General features: G+C 43.0%; 1 protein-coding gene across 1 annotated transcript in view; it reads left to right on the forward strand.

Moving 5' to 3' along the window:
- The window catches only part of BMERB1 (bMERB domain containing 1), a 105,743-nt gene that overhangs the window by 36,755 nt on the left and 43,229 nt on the right, over window positions 1-25,759 (forward strand). The window contains exon 2 of the mRNA XM_054589615.1: window positions 25,079-25,202. Within this exon, the coding sequence (XP_054445590.1) occupies window positions 25,079-25,202 (124 nt within the window). The remainder of the gene's footprint in view (window positions 1-25,078; window positions 25,203-25,759) is intronic.

Here is a 25,759-nt window from a genome sequence, read left to right on the forward strand (position 1 = left end):
AGCACAGTACATTTCACGGCCTGAAAGCCAACCTGCCCTTCAGGTCAACCATGCAGTTATCTCTCCTGCCTTATGTTGAAGTTCAAGGTAGTGAGTGCGCCTTCTCTATAAATATTAATCTTTCTGTAGGGCCCCTTGAAAGGAAGGAAAATATTGGGGTAAAGCAAACTTCAAGTACTTTTTCCCAAACACACACTATTGTTGTTAAATCTTGAGAAGTCAGTGTCAACTTAAAATAGGGAACTTGAAAATTTGGCCTTTTGGAAAGGCACTTTGGCAGTATTTAACCATATTTTAAATAAATCTGTTTTCTGACCCAGGAATTTCAATTTTAGGACTGTGTGTTACACAAATATTTGCACCAATACATGAAGATTTTTATGATGGAATTTCATTAGAGCATAGTGTCTAGTAACAAAAGACTGGAAACAACCCAAGTGTCCATCAGTAGGAAAGTGGTTCAACTATGGTAGAGCCTTAGAGAGAAATGCTGTGTGTCTATATGGAGAAGAATGCAGTAGATCTATTTAGATGGTCATTAGTGGGGGAAAAAAGTCACAGATTATGTAGGATATGTTCTTATTTCTAAAAAAAAAAAAAAAAAAAATGCAAAAACCCACAAAAAAACCCTGCGTGTGTGCATATATGTTTTCATGCCCAACTATTACTAGTGGTGGATTACCACCAGGGAAAAGAATGGGACTAGAGGAGAACTGTCAAGGGAACTCTCAAGGGAACTGTCAAGGGAACAAGGAAGCAGCACGGAGCCAAGTCAAGCTCACATTTCAGGGGCACCTGTGGGAACATCTCATGACTCACTACTCCCTTCAGTTTCACACCTGGAGGAGAATATCACTGACAGGGAGCAAAGGGAGGTGACTTCCAGGGGCGGTCACGTAGTCTCTTATGTTTAAGAAAAAGAAAAAGAAATATATAAAAGGTTCTAGAGGATTTTAAAAATAGCATTCATTGCCTGTATTCCTAGTTACAAAATTAATGCATGTACATAATAATAATTGTAGTTACAATGATTTCATTGATCATTTATCCTATGTCTGACTCTGTGCTTTAATCTTGGCATGCATTATCTCACTCAGTCTTTATAACAATTTGATGATAAAGGTACTATTATTATCTCCACTTTACAGACATGAAAAATGAGGCAAAATATATCTATATATCTATAGATCTATATATATATAGATATATATATCTCACATTAAAACCCTGACCAGGTGGCTCGGTTTGTTGGCGAGTCATCCTGTACACCAAGAGGTTGTAGGTTCGATGTTTCTCTCTCTCAAATCAATAATAATAAAAATAATAAAACATAGCCTCAGGTGAGGATTTAAAAAAACACATTAAAAAAATCACCCACAATTTCACTTTCCAAAGTTAATCAACACCTGCTGCATGTTTTTCCAGCAATTTTTTCATATATTTTTTCTTAATGCAACTACTATCCAACTATTTATTTAACTTAGCACTGTATCACAGATGATCTTTTCTATGGGCAAAATTGAGACCCTTGTCCTAGGAGGAGCGTGACCCTTCCCTGCTCATGTCCTTGCCGTGGCTCCCAGTTCTCCTCACCCTGGCTGCTGCATGAAAAACGAATTGCGGCGGCTCAAGGGAGGAACCACGGCAGCTCTAGCATTGTTCAGACGAAGGAGCAGTAAATGGGAAATGAGATGGCATTAAGTGGATGGATTCAGGATATGCTTTTGCAGTATAGTTAACAGATGTATTAATGAGAAAAAAAGAGGAACTTCCAGCCTTGCCTCTTGCTAGTTCCTAACTCCAATAGTACGCTGTAACCATCCTTGGCTGTCCTCCCTGCTTCTTGCTGCTAGGTTTCTGTGTATGTTTCCCCTCTACCTCTTCTCCCACTTTCCCTGTGTCTTCTTTTTCCTCTTGCACAGCTGATTCATTCTTTGGATAGTGCCTTAAAGGTCACTTCCTCAGGGACACCTTCCTGACACTTAAACTAGCTAAGGTCTTGATGTTTCCCCCTGCCAAACATGTGGCCACTTTATTGTTATAGCGTACTCCATTGTCTGTCTTTGAGCTCTTGGAGGATAGGGAGTAGGCCAATCTTGTTCACCTCTGTGTTTGCAGTACTGAGCCCCGTGTCTGGCACATAGTAAGTGCTCAAAAAACAGTGCTTGCAAATGGTTCATTGTTACATTCAGTCCGCCAATAAGTGCCAGGTATTTGGAACATGCAGCCCTGCAGACTCTAGGATGACAGCTGTGCCACTCAGAGCTCTCAGGTTCAGGCAATAAAGCTTTCAACTGGCTCAAGCTAAAGAAAGAAGTTATTGACTTATGTGCCTGAATAGACTGTGATTACTTCAGGCATGGCTAGATCTGGGGTTTCAAATACAGATGAGCTCAGTCCTGGATCAACAGGACTCAGTTTCTCCATCTTCTTATCTGTATTCTGCATCCAATTTTGTCTGTATTGGCTTCACTCTCAGGTGTTTTCTGTGTGGTGATCTAAACAGCACCAAGATAACCTCAGACATCAGCTAGTAATCCCAGCAGAAAAAGAGTACTCTTCTGCAATAATATCAATAAAAGTCTCGCGACTGGCTCTCATTGCTCCAACTTGGGTAATTTGTCCAGGCTTGAACCAATTATTACAGAAGGAGAGAGAGGAAGAGGTGGTAGAATATTTTCATTGGCCATGTTATGGATTACATGCCCAGTCCCCCAAGGGAACATGAATAAATGGACGCACACTGGGGCAAAAGAACAGGTGTTATTCAAAGGTCACTGGGTTTGAGGAGCTGGACTTCGAGGCCAGAAGTCTGATCCTGACCTTGTCAATAGTTAGTAAATTGAGTGGCCATTCAGGTCTTCACACTGCCCATCTGCAAATGAGACCATCACAGCCACATAGATGCCAATTACTACTGCCCTGGCTCGGCATCTCCGTTGGTTAGGGCATCATCCTGACACACCGAAATTGCCCTTCAATCCCCAGCCAGGGCACGTACAGGAACCAGCCGACGAATGCACAAATAAGTGAAACAACAAATTGACATCTCTGTCTCTCAAATCAATAGATAAAACAATTTTTTTTATTCTCACTTACTATCAATCCTGGGAAGCCATTGTTAGGGTGGCTGGCAACGCAGGCTGTGAAAAAATTCACAAAGAGAAGAAAGCGTAGAGAATAAAGTTTTTAGTCACTCTCCAAGAAAGGAGAGGGGCATGGTGTGGAGAGATACACCAGCATTGAGGACTGGGGGCTTTGATCATTTATTGGATTATCATTGGATTAAAAGAGGGTCGGGGGTTGCTATTGTGTGGCGCCTGGGCAGTCGGGGCACCGTAACTGGAGGCTGCAGTTTGCTCCAGTGTTATCTTCTTCCTTGGCTGTCGGGAGCCATTAGTTCTGTTCTTGCTTCCAGTAATTTCCAGTCCTGGGGACAAGCTCAGATGAGTAAAATGGCAGTCATGTTTAACAAGCTCATAGGCCTGCTAGGCAAATGGTGCCACAGCAGCAAATGGTCCTGGCTTTGTCCTTTTAGCCATCAGTTAACTTTTTTTGTCCCACTTGCTTAATTTCTTCAGAAAAGCATTTGGATGGCCTGATTCACTTCCATCTTGAGCAACGTGATTTATGAGGAAATTACGCAACTGCATTTTCTATCCATTTCAGTTATTGGTTCTGAGATACTATTTGTCTCCCCCAGCCCCATCCCAAGTATAAAATGCCATTTCTAGTTGTCTCATCAGAGGCAAATGGGGACATGTTTGTTTTCTTTATAGGAATTGGAACAGAAGTAAATAAACAATATAAACTAAACTGAAGCCTAAAATCAATTTGATGACACAGATTGTCCTATTCCCCATATTAGTCACATTCAACTAGTCCCTCCACCTGCAAATCAGTAATTCTTAAGAGGTGGCCTAGTTAGTGTACAACTAGGGGAATAATTGTATATCTGGCCAATCCATTATTTGAGAGGCCCATGCTGATGATTCAGAGACTATGAAAACTGGAAGATTGTTTTGCCCTTAAGGCTACCTTCAAGGATTCTTTTGGTTGTAGGGAACTGAAATCCATTTGGTTTAGCCAAACGGGGTTATTGTGTAAGGATTCTGGGCCTGCATTAGTTAGGGTTCTCCAGAGAAACCCAGTGGGAGATATACATATAATAAAGAAGATTTATTATGAGGAATTGGCTCTTGTGATTATGGAGGCTGAGAATTCTCACAACATGCTAGAGAAATTCAGTGTGAGTCTGGAGGAAGGGAAGGCCTGAGAACCAGGGAAGCTGATGATATAAATACCAGTCTGAGGGCAGGAGAAAATAAGACGAGCTGTCCCAGCTCAAGTAAGCGAGATAGGGAAAAAAAGGGAAGAATTTCTCCCTCTTAATGCCTTTTGTTCTAGTCAGGCCCTCAACAGATTGGATGCTGCCCACCCACTTTCGGGAGGGTGCTCTACTTTACACAATCCACCCATTCAAATGCTAATCTCATCTGGAAACACCCTCACAGACACACCCAGAAACAATGTTTAATCTGTGAAACATAAAATTAACCATCTCTGGGGTGTCTCAGAAATGCAGGGGTGGAGTTCCCTTGGAATTCAGAAGGGGATCTGTGTGCCGTTATCAGCCACAAGTTCCCTTCCTCCACCTCCATTTCTTTTATGTTTTTCCTTTTATGTCTCCTTCATTCTTCTCTCACGGAAGAGTCCCTTTCCATGGTTTTCAAAACTTGTGCAAACAGCGACCAGGTTTCTGTTTTACGACAGCAGTTAGATTGAGGTTGGAATGTTAACCTTAGGACTAAAGTCTCAGGGAAGAAGCCCCTTGATTCACTGGGTCGGATGTCTACACCCAGGCCAATCAAACGTGGGAGATCAGGAGAGGGCGGGAGTATTCTTGTATGACCATGACCATGACCATGTGACGGGTTAGAGAAAAGACACTTATTAAAAAAGGTGGCATTCTAAGCTTTGTAAAAAGTGCACATTGCATTGTGCTACTAATCAAAGTTCAAACTGCAGTGAAATATCGTTACTCTTACTTCTCTCAAGTAAAGCTGAGATGGCATACTACAGAGCATAGTCCAATTTAGGGAGCCAGATCACTGGGGTTTGAATCCTGGCCCAGCATTTGCAGGCTGTGTGACATAGGCCAATCCCTTCACCTGCCTCTGTGCCTTGGTTTTCACATATACCAATGGGTATAATATATGGTGGTAAGACCATTTAATGTGTTAATATAAATAAAAACGCTCAGAACTCTTCTTGGCAAATAGTAAAGGCTTTGTAAATAATACCTATTATTATTCTTACTACAAAGTTCATTTCAATTATGGTTTAGATTATTTCTCAGATTATGCCAAAAAAATAGAAGATGTGTGAAAGAGAAATTTTGCGATTATGAGAAAATAGGGTTAAATTACTATTACTAAAATTGACTATGTCACTACTGTTGCTTTTGGGATTATTACTTGGGTTCTAGATGGCATTTTTGGCTTATAAGATTGTTTCTTCTAATTACAATTCTGCTAATTACCAGGTAAGAAAAAATCATTCATTTTACTGAGTTTATTAGTGTAATAAATTTGGAACTTAAAGTCCTGGTTTATAAAAGGCAAGTTACAGAATCTCTTTTCCTGGATGTCTAAAGAATCCTTAACTACAAGAGTCTGAAAACCTTTTCTTAAAGAACTAATAGTAAATATTTTTGTCTTTGAAGCCATATGGTCTCTGTCCCAACTATTCAACTCTGTTGTTGTGTGAAAGCAGCCCTAGGCAATACATAGACAAATGGGCATGGCTGTGTTCCAATAAAGCTTTATTTATGGGCACTGAAATTGGAATTTTGTATAACTTTCATGTCATGATCTATTATTTTCCTTTGAAATTTTTTCCAGCCATTTTTAAATGTAAAAACAATTCTTAGGTCACAAATGTACAAAAACGGGCAGTGAGCTGGATTTGGCCCCTGGGCCGTAGTTTGCAGACCTTGCTTTAGGAGACGGCTAACGCTGGCAGTCTGACTCTGTGCGGGGGAGGGACGAGAGGACTGCCCTGGATCCACAGCCCTATTGCCCCAGTGGCATTTCCACCCTCTCTTGTTCCTCCTTACATGTTTCTCTCAGAAGATGTAGAGTATTTGTGTAACTCTCTTGGTATACGTCAAAAGAGAATACACTGGGATATCTTACTCTAGGAGTGGTTGTATAACAGGGCGCAACTAGGGCCCCCACAAAGGGGATTTGTGATGAGGTCCAGAACTTGAGGTGTCCAAGAAAAATATAGGATATGACCTGCCCAAGGCAGATTGCCATGGGGGATGGGAGTAATAGAGCAGGGCCATTGAGAGTTACTTTGAATATCAGTAACAGGCCAGCTTCATACTCTTGCTAGTGGGGAGAAGGTGCCACGTGGTTCTGCATTAAGAACTGGAGATCACGGCAACACAGCAGATGGTTGGTGCTGGGAATGGCGAGAGGCCTGCCTAGCTGAGCTCTGGACTTCTGTTCTTTCTCTTCTGAAGGACGGTACCCCTGGCTGGCCTGGCTGGCTTGACTGGGCAAAGAGGGGAAGGCAAGACAGTGTGTGTTTGAAAGGGATTTTGAGATTTAACGGTGACATTTAGCCATTAATCAAAACCTGTATAACTTTTGAGTAAATACTTCTTTTCATCAAACTCTGCCATTGAGTGCCATAATTTTTAAGGGTGGCGGGCAACGAACCTAAAATAGAGGGACCCAGGGAATGGGGGATGTTGTCCTGGTAATAGCATCTGGGGCTCCCCTGCAACCGGTCCATGCTCGGTAACAGTTGAACCAGGTGCTCCAAGTACCTCATCTGTTTCTTTTTATCTCTTGGCTCTTCCCGCCTCCATGAAGGTTTGCTTTCAGGATCTATGTGATAGCCAGTTTGCGTTCATGTGGAAACCAGGCAGTGTGTCTCTTCCCCTAAGAGTTCATACAGAAGTTCTAGACATGATTACTTGTGTTTTGTTATGGGGCCTCATGCCCACCTGAATCGGCCCCACAATCCCCAAGACCTGGGAGTGGTGCCCAGAGTCTGTAACAGGGGTCTTATTACCAAAGAAAGGTGAATATGTGCTGGGAGGAGGAATCAACAAGTCCCCTGCACACTGGGGACATCAATCACACTGTGACATTTAGAATCTAAATGCCCTGAACAAAATGAATGGTGTTGCTGCCGGGAGCAGGAAATTGCCGCTCACACCCCCTCGTCTGGAGGGAATCGCTTGTCTTACCTTTGGTGAAATTCCTTTCGCAAGTTCCCGTTTCTCTTGGAGCAGACCTGGGCTAGGCAAACCTGGAGCTACAGAAAGGTTTATTTTTCATCTTCTGTGCAGTAGGGTAGCCTGGACTCATAGCACTCAGTTGATTCAAATTCTGTTTAGGGGAAGCAGTGACTTGAATAGCTAGCGGCCTCGTTCAACCACTCACCACCCTCCCACCCCCCACCACAGTAAGGGCAGACAAACTTATAGCTGGGCTCAAAATAGCTGCTCCCTGATGTGCACTTCCCATGATTTCTATTTGAGTTTTCCAAGCTCACTGGGTATTGTTGACAGTTGACCCTGCTTCTCCCCATACCACAGAGTTTTTTTCTACCTGTCCTCAAATACAATTCTACCACCTCAAGTTTATCCCATGGTTTGCTTCATTCTGACCCTCCCCCCCCTTTTTTTTTTTTTTAAATTCTTGGTGACCTAGTTCAGACTCAGTATCTTTTTCCCTCATCTTTTCCCAAACTGAGATTATGGCTCTGGGTATATGTCCCCACCACTTTAAGAGATGCCAAACAGGTGTGTGGGAGGAAAAAAAGGCTTTTACTCTACCCATTTTGGACTGTCTCGCTGGGGCCTTATAGATTAGACTGACAAAAGACAAATTATCAAGAGAAATACAGACGTTTATTAACTTGTGCCTTGTACATATACGTAGGAGCTCTCAGCAACGAGTGGTAAGGATGGTTAGAACTTGGGCTTAAATAGCATCTTAACAAAAAGATCAGTAAGTTTTTAGAGAAGTGACAAGACAAAGGAAAAGGACTTTAATTTTCTTATGCAGAAGAAAACATGGGGGAAACTAATGGAAGATAAGGATTAGTTACTAAATTTGTTATGTAGATTCCTCTGGTACCCTCTTCAGGCTAAGGACCTATATAGTTATTAAGTGATTAACTTCCTTCCTGGTACTGAGGGGGAGGGGAGACAAAGCTACAAATTTCTGTCCTGCTTTTAGGCAAATAGGGGGCAGGCAGGGAGCTTTTCTAGTATCTTTTGGTTTTTCCTCAACTGCTTTCAGTTCAAAATAATTCTTATGCCAAAGTGGCATAATCTGGGATGGCGTATTCTGTTACTCTTGAAAGGGAACTTTGAGGACATGCTCCAGGGATACATGAGGCCTGGGCTGGTGTGTCAGACCCCACCTTGTGTGCCCTGGCACTTGCGCTCCAAAACACCCTGCCTCCCTGCAACTGGTCTGTCACACCCCAGGCCAGTCAGCCCTGTCTGTGGGGCTGTCCCACCCTCTGCAAAGATCCACAGAGAGTGGTGAGGAGGCGGCGTGAGTCCTGAGGGTCCCTGTTCGGGCGCCAGCTGAGGTGGAGGGCGGACTCTGTCCCGTGGAATATGCTATGGTTTGTCACGGATGGGGAAATAAAATAAGTCGCCCCAGACACTTTTCTCTTGGTCTACCAGGGGAAGGGGTGGCATTTCCCTCTAATGGAGAAGGCCCCAAGCCCTTCTCTTGAAGTGGCTTTTATTGAGAACCATCTGTGCAGGGGTATGGACGGAAAGCTCATCAATCAATGTCAAAAGGCTATGTTTACAGAAAACAAATAGAGATCATAGATAATAATTGAAGGAACACAAGAGATTTGCCTCAGGTCGAGGTCTGTGAAAAATGTAAGTTTCCTTACCAGCATGAGCTGGTTATCATAGCTTTTGACAGAAGAACAAAGCATGCTTCAAGGAACTTCTACACCGTTCCTCCCCGCCCCGGGAACCACCCAATCCAGTTTAGGGCTATACCTGCCTTTAGTATAGTTTCAAGCCTGAGCCAGGCGGGTGGGACAGAGCCCCCAAGAGACAAGGAGACATCTTTCAGATAGAATGAGGACTCCGGCCATATCAAAGCCAAGGGGTGAGGGTCTTTTTCCCCTTCTCCGGTTCCCCCAAGTCCTTCCCTGATGGCCCCTTGTGGCTGTGCCTGTCTTAGGTTGCCCCTGCCATCAAAGGGTCATACCTGTCATTGACTAACCAGCCATCCTTTGGGGACAAGCAGGGTGATGTGAGGGAGGCAGGGGGACAGGTTTTGTCTCCTCAGTGGCCTATTTTCCCAAGGTCTCCTTGCTCAGCTCCAGCTTTAGAGCCCTCTCGGCGAGGCTGCAGTACCTGAAAACAGGCAGGATGGTTCCCAACAGAGTGGGAGATGCAGAGACAGCTGTGGCTAAGTTGGAAGGGTGCTGAGTGTCTGCATAACTGCAGCCGTGTGTCTATTGATTGCATTTATTTTATTTTATTGCATTTATTGATTGCTTGCTATGACCAAGGCCCTGGATGAAGCCCTTTGCACACAGTATCATGCATTTAACCCTCCAGCAACTTTCTGAAGCCATAGCAAGGGGCCAGTCTTCCTACTTCTATGCTTGCTTCCTTAACAATGCACTCTCTCATGGGAGACGGTGACTTTTAAAAACACCTTCCATCTCATCACTCCCCTCCTCAAGGTTCTGTTTGTCAACCACTGGGAATAAAATCCAAATTTTTCAGCACAGCTAGAGGCCCAGCATCATCTGGCCCCTTCTTGTCTCTCTATCCTATAACATTACTCCTCTTTTTCAGTTTGCTCCACCCACATTGACCCTCTGTTCTTGAACAGGAAGCTCAGTCCATCCCAGGGCTTCTGCATTTGCAATTCCATCCGCCTGTAGCACTCCTTTTTCCCAAGGCTGCTCCTTTTGGTCATTCACTGTCAGCTCAAAGGTCACTGTCTCAGAGATGTCTACCTTGACCCTACTGTCTGAAGGAGTCACCTATTAATTGCTTTCTAGTTCATAATTGCATTTTACTTTCTGCATAGCCCTGCTAATTTAAAGGATATTGTTTATCTTTTTACCTGCCACCCATTTTCCTCACTAGGATTGACGTTTCATTTCTGTATGCCTAGCTCCTAGGAACACTGCCTAGTGTATGGTAGTTACGTTAAATAAATGAAGAGTTCTTGAAAGGCATATGAGGCCACGTCACTTGCCCAAGGTCCCACAGAGGGAGGATCACCCAATGGGGAAGAGCCCTGAGTTTTCTATAGGGATGCGGAGAAAAAAAAAATCAGTGCATAGGAAAACTATCCCCACTGGCTGAACCTTTGCCTCTCTTTTGTGCTCAGCTTTTTGTTTGCTTTTTAGTACTTTCCTTCTCTGAAATCAGGCTGACCCTTGAACTTGAATACGCAGGTTTTGCATCTCTTGAAGGATTGCTGGGGAGTTGGTCTTTGCCACGCCTCCAGTTCTAGCTGGGACACACAGAAGTTCTTGGTTTCTGCTCCTTTGACATGTGATCCTCTTCATCTTTTTTATGAGGGTTTATTTTTTCTAATTATAAAAATAATTGCATGCTCTGCCCTCATGGAAGTGCATATAACTCCTCACTTTGTAAGTGTGTGCTGTGCTTAGTGACTTTCTTCCAAAGAGGACAAAATGGGAAGGTGTAGGGGGGAGAATGACTGTGTAGTGGAATAACCCGACAAACACTACTCAGCCAAGTGACCCAGGTCAACATTGACAGAGACAAGTCATCTTACAGTATGTGTCCTTGATAGAAAGTGATGAAAATGGCAGTTTCCCTCTCTGGTATTTTCTCCCTCAAACCCATAACCCCATTCTAATCTTCAGAAAAACACCAGCCAAATCCCAATCGAGGGACAGTCTATAAAATATCTGATGAGTACTCCTCAAAACTGTCAAGGTCATCAAGAACAAGTGACAGTCTGAGAAACTGTCACAGCCAAGAGGAGCCGAAGGGATATGACTACTAAATGTCACGTGGTTTCCTGGATGGGATCCTAGAACAAAAAAAGGATGTTAGGTAAAAACCAAGGAAATCTGAACAAAGTGTAGACTTTAGTTATTTTTTTTTTAAATGCCTTAGTATTTCCAGACCTGATGCTTTTACCTTTGCAATTGATCTCTCTGTTTAGGGCCTCATCTTCTCATACTGGACTTCAATCCAGCATCTTTGTTTCCACATTTGCGCCCCCTCTTCTGCCATGATCCGACTCTCCCTCTGGCTTCCCAGCTCTCAGTCTGCGTTGGTGAACATTGAATTTGGCCTGCCCGTGCTTGCACAGAGCCCACTCACAGGCCTCTCCGGTTGGTTTTGTCTGATCCTCAAGCATCCAGAAGCGCATCCCAAACCACATCCCAAACCACCCCCATTTATCCCGCACTATTCCCCCGTCTCAAACTTTCTGAACGAAAATAATGTTCTCCAAGCAGTTTATCTCCCCAGTTAATTTTCCAGCCGGTGAGGGATGAAATGAGCCACATGATTTCCAGGCTAAGCAATTTTAAAAATCTGAAATATTACTTAAGACAGTCCTAATTTATTTTCCTTCAGATTCCAATCATTTAAGCCCCAATGCACATGGTTTAAAGCAGCACCATCTGGTTCTCTGTCCATCCTTGCATGACCCAAGCCCTTTGCCTACTTCTGAATTGGTTTGTAAACTGGAAGTGTTAGGGAATCTTAGTAAAGATCATGACTCACAGCTCAGGATAGATTCATAATTGTTTATATTCATGAAACCTGGGATTGCAGGGCAGGAGGATAGTTTCTTTAAAATGAAACTTGAATGATAAGATGAACCTGCAGAAGTGCCAAAAAATATTTGTTGTTTATGAAATTTTAATTGGACGATTATCTTATTGTTATTTTAGGATTATCAATTTCCACAGTGTTAATTCAGCATCTCCAACAATTTCCCCTGAATTAGGAAGAACATTTTATTCTTTTGTACGGTCTCAAAAGACCTCAGAAATATGACAGCAGTTTGGTGACTCACTGAAGGTCATTTAGAAGTGTTGGGGGTGAGGACACCAAGAAATTTAAAAAATTCCATTATAGATTGTTAAATAAGCTGCTAGAACTCGTGTGTCACCTCCTTCAAAGCCCACCCTGGAGGTAACACACAGATTACTCTAAGAGCACCTTTCTGGAGCCCCTCCTGGGACTGCAGTCCCAGTCTGTGTGGAAGTCTTGGGAACACCTGCAATAGTGATGAACCTTTGTTGGGGAGGGAGTTTGATTTTTTGAAACTACTAAAGTCATTCTGAGCCAAGTTGTGCAAATAAAGTGGGTAATCAAATCATGTGAATATAAATATGCTAAACTGCTGTTCTTGAGTAGCTCATAAACTGATTTGAAAGCATTTGTCAAAGAAGAGATTGTTTATTAATATTTCTCTATTTCAGAAACAATTTAGCAGTCATAGAAGAGTCTACAAAAAGTTTTCAAAGGCTTGAGAAATGTTGGTATTAGAAGTATACCAACAGTATATTATTAGAAGTATAAAACATTCCAAGAGGATTCCCTGAAGGATAGTATTCTGGAATATTTGTTTAAAAATTCATTTCCATTACAGTGGAACTTCAGTTCTCAAACTTAATTCATACCGGTAGGCTGTTCGAGCAGTAGTTTCTTCGAAAACTGAATCAGTTTTTTTCCTTAGAAATAATGTAAATTGAATTAATCCGTTCCAGACCCCCAAATGAGTCCCCATTTTAACCTTTCTTATATTCAGTACATGTCTAATATACTGTTTAATCCATAAATAAATATTTTTATAACAAAAAGGACATGGAACATAAATGAGACTTTAACAAAAAGGAAATGAAGTATACATTAAAAAAATAAAAATTTGCATACACACTAGAACTTACCTGTAATGTTATGTTGAGAGCTATTGATGGCTGAATAGGGAGAGGAAGGATGGAAGGATGTTATTGTTTGGAAGGGGACTCCCCTTGCATGAAAACATCAGGTAGTTGTTCTGGGGTTCTTGCTCTCTTTTGTCTCTTTGCTCCACTAGAACTAGCTTCAGGCTCACTGGGCCTCTGTCTCACTAAAAGCCCACCCAATGATGTTTGGTTTTGCCTGTGTTTTAACACTTGCCTGAGGTGAAACACTGCATTGTCGTTGAAGAAGTTTAGGGACCTGTTTCCTACTTCTTTGTCATGTTGATATATCTCAATAAAACTTCGCATTTCTCCCCATTTCCCAAGCATTTCCTTTATTAGTGAAGTAGGAATATCCTCCCTGCCCTCTTTTCTACCTCTTCAATTGCAAATTGAACAAAGTAAGTTCAAGAACTGGAGGTTTGACTGTATCAGTGTGAAAAGGTTGTTGGGTCAAGAACCAAAGTTTTGTTCACCATACAAGACATTTTTTCCATGAACAACTTGGTTGAAAACTGAATTGTTCAAGACAGGAGATGTTCGGGAGCTGAAGTTTGAATGTACCGTGATATCACACCTCCCTGGCCACCCCCTAACCACTCCCATCTAGGCTGGTATTGTGGATGATGCAGTTGGGACACATGACTTCTGGTGCTTCTCATTCTCCTCAAGAAGACATGGTATGAGGAGGTGTATGAGATTGGGTATTACCAGTGAGGGGAGTTCTGGGAAGGGAGGTAAGGCTGGGCCAGGGACTGATCTCCTCTTTCATTTTCTACCCCCAGCTCCAGCTGTGGTGGGAGTCTGAGGCCAGCTCTTTCTCTCTTGATGGTCATGGTGATGATGATGAAATGGTGATGGTAATGATGATGATGATAGTTGTGATGGTGATAGTGATAATGATGATGATGATTATGACAGTTGCCATTCACCAAGACCTCACTCTGTCCTTATGGTATACTAACCTTACATGCAGTCTCTCATTTAGCCCTCACCGCAACCAATGAGTAACTTGTATTATTATCCCCACTTCATAGGTGATGGATACTGAGGGAGGAGAAGTTGCATAACCCATTTACCATCTATGCAAATAATTATTATGGAATGAACAAATATGGAAAGCACGGATTATTAGACCCACTTTACAAGTGAGAAAAGGGAAATTCAGAGAATTCAAATAACTTTCCCAGGGGCACAAGCCAGTAAGGGGCAGAGCCAACATTAGGACTTAAGTCCCGCTGTCAGCCAAGTGGTGCCATGCTGTGGCTGCTGGCACTGGGCTGGGTGACGTGGACAATGCCCAGTGGGCAGGATGGCAGCCTCACTGCTTGGTTGTCCCACCTTCTTCAGTGACTCTACGTCCCTCCCTACAGATCATAGTTTCTACCCTTAAGGATGATAATGACCCCATCCTGGGATCCTCCACAGCTGGTTGTTTTGGGCCCTCTCTACTTTGTGGACTGTAATAGGCTGAATAATGGCCTCCCAAAGGTGTCTACACCCTCATCCATGGGATATGTGAATATGTTACTTTATATGGCTAACAGGAATTAAGGTGTTCCCAGGAACACTACTGAAAAAGTGTGTCTAAACCAGTGATTCTCAGCCAGGGACAATTTTTCCCCCTGTGATATTTGCAAACATTGTTCGAAGACATTTTGCGTTGGTGGGAGGATGCTATCAGCATCTAGTGCGTATAGGCCTGAGGTCCTGTTTAACATCTTGCAATTCAAAGGACGGTCCCCATGGCAAAGAATGATCTGGGCCCCAAATGTGAGTAGTGCCTGTGGTGAAAAATCCAGGTTGGAACAAAGTGCTTAGAGGCTACTAAGCAGAGGTGAGATACAACTCTTGTTTTAGCTTTGGTTCCTGAGCTTTAGGAAAGAGCCTTCATATGATCTCACATTGTACTTCCTTACCCCAAATTTATGGATAAGGAAACTGAGGCTGAAAGAAGTCAAGTCATTTGCCCCAGGTCAGCAATTAGAAAGAAGCAGAGCCAGGATTTGAACCCAAGTTGGCTCAACTCCAGCTCCTGTATCTTAACCCCGCTGCTGATTGTGCACTCTCCTAATTACTTTTGTGACCTTGGACAAGTGAGATGTGGCTGAGAAAATAGAAACTCGGAGAAGCTAAAAAATCATGCTGCAAGTCACATTAGAGAACAATAACCTTGGCCAAGATTCAGAGGCAAGTCAGTTCTCTCAGCTGCAAAACCTTGCTTGCAGGGTTGAGTGTGAAAATAAAGAGACATTATGTATGGGAAGGCACTGGGCCACAGGAGGTATGATCGCTCCCGGGGCCCAGCGGCATTCTCCATTACAAGGCAGGCTGGGCCAATGGAGCAGCCAGGAGCCTCTGAATTAAAAGCAGTTACTTCATCTTCTTGGGTAATGGTGACTCATTGAAAGCAACGGGCTGTTTCCCATTATATTTACATGATAGTGAGAAGGCGAGATGCTTGGTACATTCCATAATAAGATATTTGGGGGCTGAAATGATTTTCTTCCTTACATGAATGACTGATGACAATAAAAACCTGGGGTGTCACCAGGTGCCTTTGAAATGCTTCAGGATATCCGCTTCCCAGTAACTGGGGCTCAGTTATATCTCCCGCTGGTTAGACTCTGTTGTGTTGATGCCAGGAAGATGTGCCTGTGCAAACTCAAGGTGATGAGCCAAGGGACCGGGTCCTTGACAGAGGGTTGCTGAGGCCCCCTCTCGACCCACCTTTCACAGCAGACATGGGTCTGTTGGAGTAGGGGGACCTCAGCCTTACCCAGAGGGACAGAGCAATGGCCCAAATGACCAGAAGGCTGTTGTTTTCTAGATATGATGATCCTGATTTTGTTTTCTCCCCCATGTTAGTCTGGTTGCTTCCAGGGAAAGGAAATGTGACGGTAGGAAGAACGATACTGACCACTCTGTATCACACCCAGGCACTGCGCTGAGCACTTGATGCATTATTTTATTTTATCTCCATAGCAGCAAGTCAATGAGGTAGGAGTTACTGTCCCATTTTACAGAAGCGGGAAGTGAGACTTGGGAATATTAAGTAATGTGTCTAGATCACAAAACTGGTGGTAGAGCTAGGACCTGAATGAGAATCTGTCCAAATCTACTGTCAGGGGGAAGCTGCTCATGAGCCAATGCCACAGAGCACTGAAGCACATTTACCCTCTGGCATGAAAGCCACATGCTGGAAGTTCAATGCCACAAGAGCATAGATTTGGTCAGTTTTATTTCATTCTTGTTGCTTAGAGCAGTATCTGGCATGAAATAGTTTTTTAGTGCATATTTATTTAAATGAAAAATAGAGCAAATATTACACAGGGAGAAAGAGAGAGCTATGGAGAGAACTTTCTGTGTGCCCAGCACTTACATAAATTACCTAAGAGATGTGTATGATTGTCCCGATGTTGCAGATGAAGAAACTGAGGCCAGAGTTGTCAAATGGAACCAAGGTCAACGTGAGAGCCAGCTCTGAGACCCCAAAGTCCATATTAATAACTGCCCCCTTCACTTGTCCTCATCAAGGGCTTAATTGGGTCCCACAGTGCCTGCACACACTAACTCTTTTTCTTTTCTCTTTTTTCCGTTATTTTAAATCTGTCTTGAATACAGAACACCTGCCATGGTAAAAATACAAACAATGCAGCTAGTAGTAGTGCACCAGCATCAGCGTCTTGGTGGTGTTCACAGCAGTGGGAAGGAACTAAGTGAAGGTTATACAGGGAATCACAGTAGAATCTGTACAACTTTCCTAGCAATCTGAAACTATTCCAAAATAAAAAGTTTATTAAGAAATTCAAACAGAAGAAAAGGGCCTATCAGATGGAAGATGATTCTCCCCAGCACTGGCCCCTAGTCCCTTACATCCTCCGAGGCCGCCACTGTGGCCCTTCTCCCAGGTGTCCTTCTGAAGATGTTTTAGGATGCTGGACACTGAATAAATGGTGTGGGACTGAAATGAATAGTTCCACCTTCATTTAATTGCTGTGGTGATGTGAGCTGGGTGAAATAATGACTCAGAAGGGCTGATTCATCTTTGGATGAAAAACTTGATAAATGGTTGAGAATTGTCCTTCAGGCCTGAGTTCTCATTTAATTTCCAGTGAGAACTCAAGAGTTTAGGCCCGCTGCTGTTTGTCACGGGACCTTAAGAACTGCACTCTGTCATGTTATTCCACATCCCGTGTCACATGCATGTAAGGCTGACCTAATGGACCTCTCAGACCCTTCCAATCCAAAGGGCTGGAATTCCGTTCTACAACAGCCTTCCCAGGAGGTGGGAGGGGACTCTAGTGGTACTCAGATGCTTTGAGCATCAAACAACATTGAATTACACATTGAATTGCAGGAAAATTACTCTCTTTTCCCATTATCAACCTTTCTGATTACCAGAGAAGAAAGCCTCAATTTGGTGGTTTCTTTTTAATGCCTTTCTAGCACTCGCTAACTTTTTCAGATTTGCTAATCCACCTTGTTAAGAAAGAAAGATTAGGCTTCAGTCTGAGCCTAGAGCAGGCTAGTGTTTAGCCAGAATTTGATAACAGCATTCAATTACTGCTGAATTTATTTTTATGGATATTTTCTAATTATGCCAAATGATAGGAACTTATTCTTATAGTTGTGATATGAAATTCTCTTTAAGGAGTTTATTTGAATTTCTTTTGCAGTCAATATAAAGAAATATTGAATAAATGATAGCATAGACAGTGCATCCCCAGGCTGCTGTAACAAAACACCATAGATTTGGGTGCCTTAAACAACAGACATTTATCTCTCATGGCCTGGAGGCTTTGGGAAGTCCAAGATCAAGGCACTGGCAGATCCAGTGTTTGGTGAGGACCCTCTTCCTGGTTTGTAGATGGCTGCCTTCTTGTTGTGCCCTCACACGGTGAAGAGCAGAGAGAGGAAGCTAGCTTTTGTGTCTCTTCACCATGAGGGCCCCGCCCTCATGACTTTATCTAAACTTAATTACCTCTCAAATCTCCCACCTCCAACATGATCACATTGGGGGTTAGGATTTCAACAATTAAATTTGAGGTGGGAGGATACAAACATTCAGCTTATAACAGATGGTACGTGGCTGTAATGAATTCTGTGCAGCGACTCAGGTTATGGAAATGCTGTTCTGTAGCCCTTTGACCTACAGCATGGGCTTTGGAATCATATACAACTGGGTCTGAGTCCCAGCTCTGCCACTCATAGGTTGAGTGATTTTGGCCAATCATTTATGATCTCTTTGAGCCTCATCTTCTTAATTTATAAAGGGAGGGTGATAATGATTAATCCAAGGTATTTGGGAGTGTGACAAGATAGTGCGTGGCTCACAGTAAATGTCTAATATGAGTGAGCTCTGGAGCGAATTCCAGGTACATCAAGTTATGAAGCAGAATAAAAGAGCAGGGGTTGTTCAGGGGACCCTGGGCTTATGTTCCTACTGCGAACTATGGTTGGAAAAGACAGACCAGGAAAGACTTCTCTTTGGTCCCCAGCAGTTTTACCCTTCTCAGCTCTATTTAAATTACAAGGTTCTATTGTAGATAATTGGCAGCCCTCATTCACATTGCCACCGCCATTGTTTCCTCTGCCCCCGTCTCTGGGTAGCTTTAAATTTGCAAGATAAATGGCTAAGCCTGCTGGCTGTCCCAGTCATGCCCAGTGTTCAGCTCCTGTTTGCTGGTGCTGCAGCACTCTTGAGGCATGCAAATCCTTGGTGTGGCATTTGGGGATAAAAAGATGGATTTAGCTGCTGCTTCCCCCAGAAGTGACTCAGCTCTTGGAAGCTCAGTGACAGCAATGGCAGTTGGAGCCCTGGGGACTTCTGTGCCTTAGTGCTTTGCTCTGTCTACATAGCAGCTGGGCTCTGCCTGGAAACATGCAGTACAGCCTCATAGAGACTGTCTTCTGTAGCCAGCCTGAAATGCTGTATCTGTCTCCTTCCAGGATTTGTCCTCCTCATGGACACATTCATTGGCAGCTGTTGAATGCCTGCCTTTTTAACAAGCTCCCCAGATAATCACCATGCCTGCTCATGACTGAGAACCCTTACTCTCCGTGCACCTAATGCAATAGAATATATTCAGTTCTCTCTATTGTTAAGATGATGATGGTACATCTTAAGTGGGGAGATAGTTTTTAAATGAATATGACTGATTACAACAAGGGTTTTGGAGTAGGACAGATCTGGTGTTAAGTCTCAGCCCCATCACCTACTCCTTTTCCTGAGCCTCAAATTGCTCACCTGTGAGATGGGGATGCTACCAGTATTTACCACCTGGGGCTATTTTGAGAATCAGATGCCGGCAGGTGACAAATGCTCAATAGGTGTTAGCTATTGTTGTTACTGGGTAAGCCCCTTCCCGCCCCCTCACCCCCCCGCCCAACTTTTAAGCTGGAGAAATTACAGCACCTACTACCAAGAACAGGGGTTGGCAAACTTTTTCTGTAAAGGGCTAGGTAGTAGCTCTTTGAGGTTTTTGTGGGCCACATGGTCTCTGTTGCAGTTACCAAATTCTGCAGTTGCAGTACAAAAGCAGCCATAAATAACATGTAAGTGAATGAGCATGGCCAGTATTTCAGTAAAACTTTACCTACAAAATCATGCCAGGGACTGGATTTGGCTCCTGGTCGTAGCTTGCTAATCCCTGACCTTGGATGTTGTGAAGAGTAGATGAGCTCTGGCTTATGATGAGCCTGGCACAGGGCCTGGCACAGAACACTCACTATGAAAAAGGATTCTAATTAATTCATATATCTGATTTGAGATCGAGGCTTCACTCCTTTCTCCAGGGGAAGGAAAGCATCTGTGAGCGAGACTTTTTAACAGAGGTATCCATCAGCCTCATTCTCTGCCCAAAGTCAAAGCTAAATGTTCATCTCGGCACCTGGAGCCTGGCAGTGCCACCACCTCCATCCTCCCCCGAGGACGGAGGTAAAATGCCAATCCATGGAGTGTGATTAATTCTCTTGTCACACACTTTGTCCCAGGGTGTTTTGCCATTTTCAGCATTTGTCCCATGGAAATCATGTTGCCCATTGAACCATGATGTGAGAAACCCATTTATATCTGCAGGATCATTGACAATGAACGTTTGCATCCTCAAATGCATTTAATCCTCACCTGGAGGCTGTATAATGTGGTTAAGGGAAAGAGAGAGAAAGAGACAGGAGGAGAGACAGACCTGGCTTTGAATTCTGTCTGTGCAATGTTCTAGTTGTGTGATGTTGGGCAAGGTACTTTCCTTCTCTAAGCTTCAGATTCCTCATTTTAAAACTATGATTAAATGAGGATATATATATATATATATATATATATATATATATATATAAAGTATATATAAAATGAGGTAATATATATATAAAATATATATATATATAAAATATATAGAAATCCTTCAGTCCAGTCTAACACACAAGAGCTATTGAACTCCATTTTGCAAATAAGAGAATGAAGCCAAGTGGTAAAAGGGGCGTAATTCAAGGACATATAGCCGGTGATTGGCCTCAGATCAAGAATCTTTGACTCTGGCTCTCAGCTGGTTGTCACCATGCCCTACCCCCTGGCCACTTCCTGGGATCCCTGCTGCTTCAGCCAGGGCTGTGCTCCATGTGCAGTGACTAAAGCTCTTGAAGAATGTGACATCACTGTCAGGCAGCTTGTAAGCCTGTGACCATTCATCACTGTAGTGGGCTAAATGTGCTCTTTCAAAATTCATATCCACCCAGAACCTCAGACCTTATTTAGAAATAGGTCTCTGCAGAGGCAATTAAAATAAAGATTGAAATGAGGTCATACTGGACTAGTGCGTGCTCTAAATCCAATGAGATGGAAAAGGATGGAGCACTCACAGAGCTACAGGACAAAGGCCATGTGAAAATGAAGACAGAGGCTGGAGTGATGCCGCCACAAGCCAAAGACTGCAAGAGCCACCAGAGCCTGAAAGAGGCAAGGAAGTATCCTCCCTTAGAGCTTTTGGAGAGAGTGTGGCCCTGTTGACACCTTGATTTGGGACTTTGGCCTCCAGGACTATAAAGGAAGAAATTCCCGTTTTTTAGCCACCCAGTTTGTGGTGATTTGTTACAGCAGCCCTAGGACTCTGAGATGTGAATGAATAGGGGTATTGGACTTAGAATGCTTGCATGGGCAGAGGCCATTGGTGGTGAGGCAAGGAGTATGCGTTTCGGAGGAAGACATGCACTCAGCTTTGAGTTTTTGTTTCCTTATTTGTAAAAAAAGAGAACATCCTTACCCTGCTGGCTTGTGTTGAGGACAAAGAGATGGCATGCTAGAGTGGGCCCAGTGGTGATGACAAAGATAATGGTAACCATGCACTGAGCATGGCGTGCCTCTGTTAATTCAGTTCTCACCACAGCCCTGCGTAGCCGGGTCTCTTAGCATACTCATGTTACAGAGGATGACACTGAGTCACGAGAGGTTAACTAACTGTCCAAGGCCACATGGCTGGTGAGGGGCAGAGCTATAACGCAGACCTAGGCCATCTGACTTCAGAACACTCCCTACTTCCCATTCCCAAGTCACCACAACCCTACATTGCCCTGTGCCCAGAGTTGGTGCTCCTTGAAGCTGTTCCTCCAGCCTAGTTGGAGCCCAGCACACAGTAATGTTCAATTAATGTTAATATTTTAATCTTGTTTGTTCCTCCTTTCCTCCTTCCTTGAGCCAGGCCTTTTGATTGGTGGAGGGGAGGCCGGTAATTTCAGTTTATGTGTTAGGGGGTAGGAGATTGAAGGGTATGGCAGTTTACCAAAAATCTGATGTCCAGTGAAGAACTCAGGGTCAGGAGGTTCCCACGGATGGCAAAGCAGTCACCCTGGCTTTTGGGAGTGGACCCTATTCTGAAATCCAAGCAGGCAGGAGCTGGCTTAGGGAAGCCTGCAAATCACAGTACCTGGGCAGGTATACTGGGCCAGGGCTCTAGGTTGTAGAAGGGAGGCAGGCTGAGAGCAAGCAGCTTTCCAATCACCGGCTGGGATGTAAGGAAAAAGACAAATGCATGGTAGCAGAACTGAGGGGCCAGGTGTGAAAGGAGTTAGCAGATGTAAGTGATATGGTTTGGCCTTAGAGCAGAGCAACATCCACTCCCCTACGTCTCCTTCTGTACCTGGGAAAGGCATCCTTTACAACACAGGCATTCCCTCTGGAAATGTGGCCTAAAAGAATCTCTTAGATGCATGCAGCGATTTAGCTTTGACCATGCTCATCACAGGGCTGTTTATAGTGGGGGAAAATAGAAAACAACCTAACTGTCTGCAGGTTGGGGAAGTGATTCATTATGCAGCCATAAATAGAAAACTACACACCCTTTCACACTGCTGCTGAGGGGGAACATCCAAGGCTGTGCAAAAATGCTCATGATGTGTTGTCAGGTAATAAAATGTGAGACCCTAACTTTATACAGTATGACAAAAATCAGACCTGTAAAATGGTGACTTTATATGTATATAATTGTATATATATTAACATTTTAACTACTAATATTTTGGTATACAGGTAAATAATTGTATTTATTGCTTGTTGCAAGTTTGTACCCTTAAACATCAGTTTTATCCCCCCCCCCGCCCCGGTAACCATCTCTGCTTTTTATGAATTTGACTTTTTTGGATTCCACATATAAGTGAGATCATACAGTACTTGTCTTTCTCTCTCTGACTGATCTTACTTAGCATAATGTGCTGAAGGTCCATCCATGTGTTTTGGCAGAATATCCTACTTTTCCATGGCTGAATAACATTCTGTTGTGTATATATATCACATATATTGATGGGCATTTAGGTTGTTTCCATATTTTGGCTATTGTGAATAATGCTGTAATAAACATGAGAGTGCATACATTTATACAATGTTGTGTGTCAAATAACTTCAATTAAAAAATACTTGTGTATGTGTCTATATATGTTATACATATAAAACATATATTGCCCTATTATATGGTCATCCATTTATTATATATAATTATATAAATTAATTTAATGCACACACACATTGGAAGAATGTATACCAAAGTATTAATGGCAATATACAGTGTAATATATATACAGTCTGTCTGAAAAAAGTCCAGCCATTGTTAATGTAACGAGAATGGTTTGCATGACATTGATGTAACCTGGCAGCCAAGGAGAGTAGACTGGGATACACATGTGTGAACAATGATGACTTCACCATGCTAGTCAGTGGGGGCAGTAGACGCCCTTGAGTGAGCATGTGTACTGTGTAGCTGTTGCATTCAATATGACTGAGTGAGTAGAGCAACAAATCTGCATCAAATTTTGTGTTAAGCTTGAACATTCCTCTGCAGAAACTATTTAGATGATTCAAAAGGCCAGAGCTATGGGCAACTAGTGATTGACAGTTTCATCAAGACAACATGCCCACTCATGCATCACATTTTATGCAGAATTTTTAGTGAAGCATCAAGTCACTCTGGACACTCAGCCTCCTACAGCCCAGACTTGACGGCCTGTGACTTTTGGCTTTTTCCAAAATTAAAATCACCTTTGAAAGGGAAGCAATTTCAGACCGTTGATGAGATTCAGGAAAATACGATGAGGCAGCTGATGGCGACTGGAAGAACTGTGTGAGGTCCCACTGTGCTTACTTTGAAGGGAACTGAGGTGTCATTGTCCTAAGTACAATGTTTCTTGTATCTTGTATCTTCTTTAGTAAATGTCTCTGTTTTTCATATTACATGGCTGGATACCTTCCGGACAGACTACACACACACACACACACACACGTATACACACACATCATATTTTGCCATGTATGATGTGTGCTTTTTTTGCCCAAATTTTTGAGGGGAAAAATAAGGATGCACATTATACATGGGTGTGATTACATACCATGGGTATAACAATGGGTATAATAATCCCATGTACAATGTGCACAAAAATGTTGGTGTACATTATACATGGCAAAATGTGGGTGTGAATACATATACACACACGCACAGACATGCACATACATATATACTGTTATGGACAGCACATCTCTGCCCGCCATCATATCCCCCACCCCCTGCCCCGCCTCAATTCATATGTTGAAGCCCTAATACCCAGTGTGTCTGATTTGAGGTTAAATGAGATCGTAAGGGTGGGGCCCTGATCCTATAGGATTAGTGTTCTTCTAAGAAGAGATTCCAGAGAGCTCCCTCTTTCTCTCTCTGTGCACAGAGAAGAGGCCAGGGAAGTACATGGCAAGAAGGGGCTGTCTACAAGCCAGGAAGAGAACTCTCCCCAGAAACTGACCTTGCAAGACCTGATCTGGGACTTGCAGTCTCCCAAACTGTGAGAAAATAAATGTCTGTTCTTCAAGCCGCTCAGCCTCTGGTATTTTGTTATAGTAGCCCAAGCAAATTAATACTCATGCATATATGCAGATACATGGTTTCTGTCTCTATAAATATGGTAATGTATATGTGGTAATATATATGGTTTTAGATATGTTTTTAAAATATGGCAATATATATACTAACCATAACTATAACTATAAGCCAGGAAGAATGTCCATTAAAATGTGGGTGGTAGTTCTCTTGGCAGTGTGGTTATAGACAATTTTTTACCTTCTTTTTTGCCTATTTGTATTATCTGAATTTTCTACAACAAATGTATTATTTCATGTTACTACTACTTATGTTACTTAGTATTTCTGTAAGATAGTAATTAATAGTATTACTATAAAATAATTATTCTACAACTTTCTCCTGTCTAAAGTTGGACTTGGTCTTGGAGGCTGGGACAGGGCACAGTGACCGTGGTCACGGGGAGCAGAGGCTCAGGAGCTGGGAACAGGCAAGGGCTGTCAAGGCCACCCACACAATCCTGAGCAGGTTTTGGTGAGCTCCCCTGAGCCTCTGCTTGCCATCCTATGTAACATGGCTCCTATTGAACATGTGTTTTCCAGTATCCAAAGGGCTTTCTCTCACGCGCGCACATTTGCAGTGCAGGCTGAGATCCATGTGCCTTTGCCATGTGTGAAGGTCACTGGATCAGGTCTGTTTCCTGGAATGACGGAATTCTTTGCAAACCAGTGCACGCTCAGGGGTCTTGACACCTGCGTTTTGTATCTCCCACACAGATCAGCTGGACATCATCTCCATGGCAGAGACAACCATGATGCCGGAGGAGATCGAGCTGGAGATGGCGAAAATCCAGCGCCTCCGGGAAGTTTTGGTTCGACGGGAGTCAGAGCTCAGGTTTATGTGAGTGTCTGGGGAAGCAGCCAAGAAAAGGAAGGGGGTTTCAGTCAGAGGATACCCGAAAACCTAACATTTATTGTTTATTACTGCATGTCGGGCACTGTGATAAAAGCATTAGGTACATTAAAAAAAATTTCATTTAATTCTCACTACTGCTTAGAGAAGTAGGTATCATAATCTTGTGTTTTAAACAAGGCCCTGCTGTTGCGATTGAATTCAGGTCGGTCTGACTGCAAAGCCTAGGCTCTGTGTTACCATTGTGAAGAGAGATGGAAGAAGAGATAGGACCAGAGGTTGTGGCCCTCTGCTGGTGTCATTAAGGCACACACTCTGCATTCAGCTAGACCTGAGATTTAAAAAAAAAAAAAAAAAAAAAAAAGCTGAATGAGCTAAGGAATAATAATACCTCTCTTCTGGGATCCTTAGCAACCTCAGAGCCACAGGATTTGAAAATCTGTTGTCCACAGAGCAGCGCATTCCTGAAGAATTACAGGTAGTCTTTCAAGAGAAACAAATTTTTTTAAAAAAGATTTTATTTATTTATTTTTAGAGAGGGGAAG

This window comes from Pteronotus mesoamericanus, unplaced genomic scaffold, assembly GCF_021234165.1.
Source record: "Pteronotus mesoamericanus isolate MK-2021 breed Mesoamerican mustached bat unplaced genomic scaffold, CSHL_Meso_final scaffold_167, whole genome shotgun sequence".
Taxonomy (NCBI): Eukaryota; Metazoa; Chordata; class Mammalia; order Chiroptera; family Mormoopidae; genus Pteronotus; species Pteronotus mesoamericanus.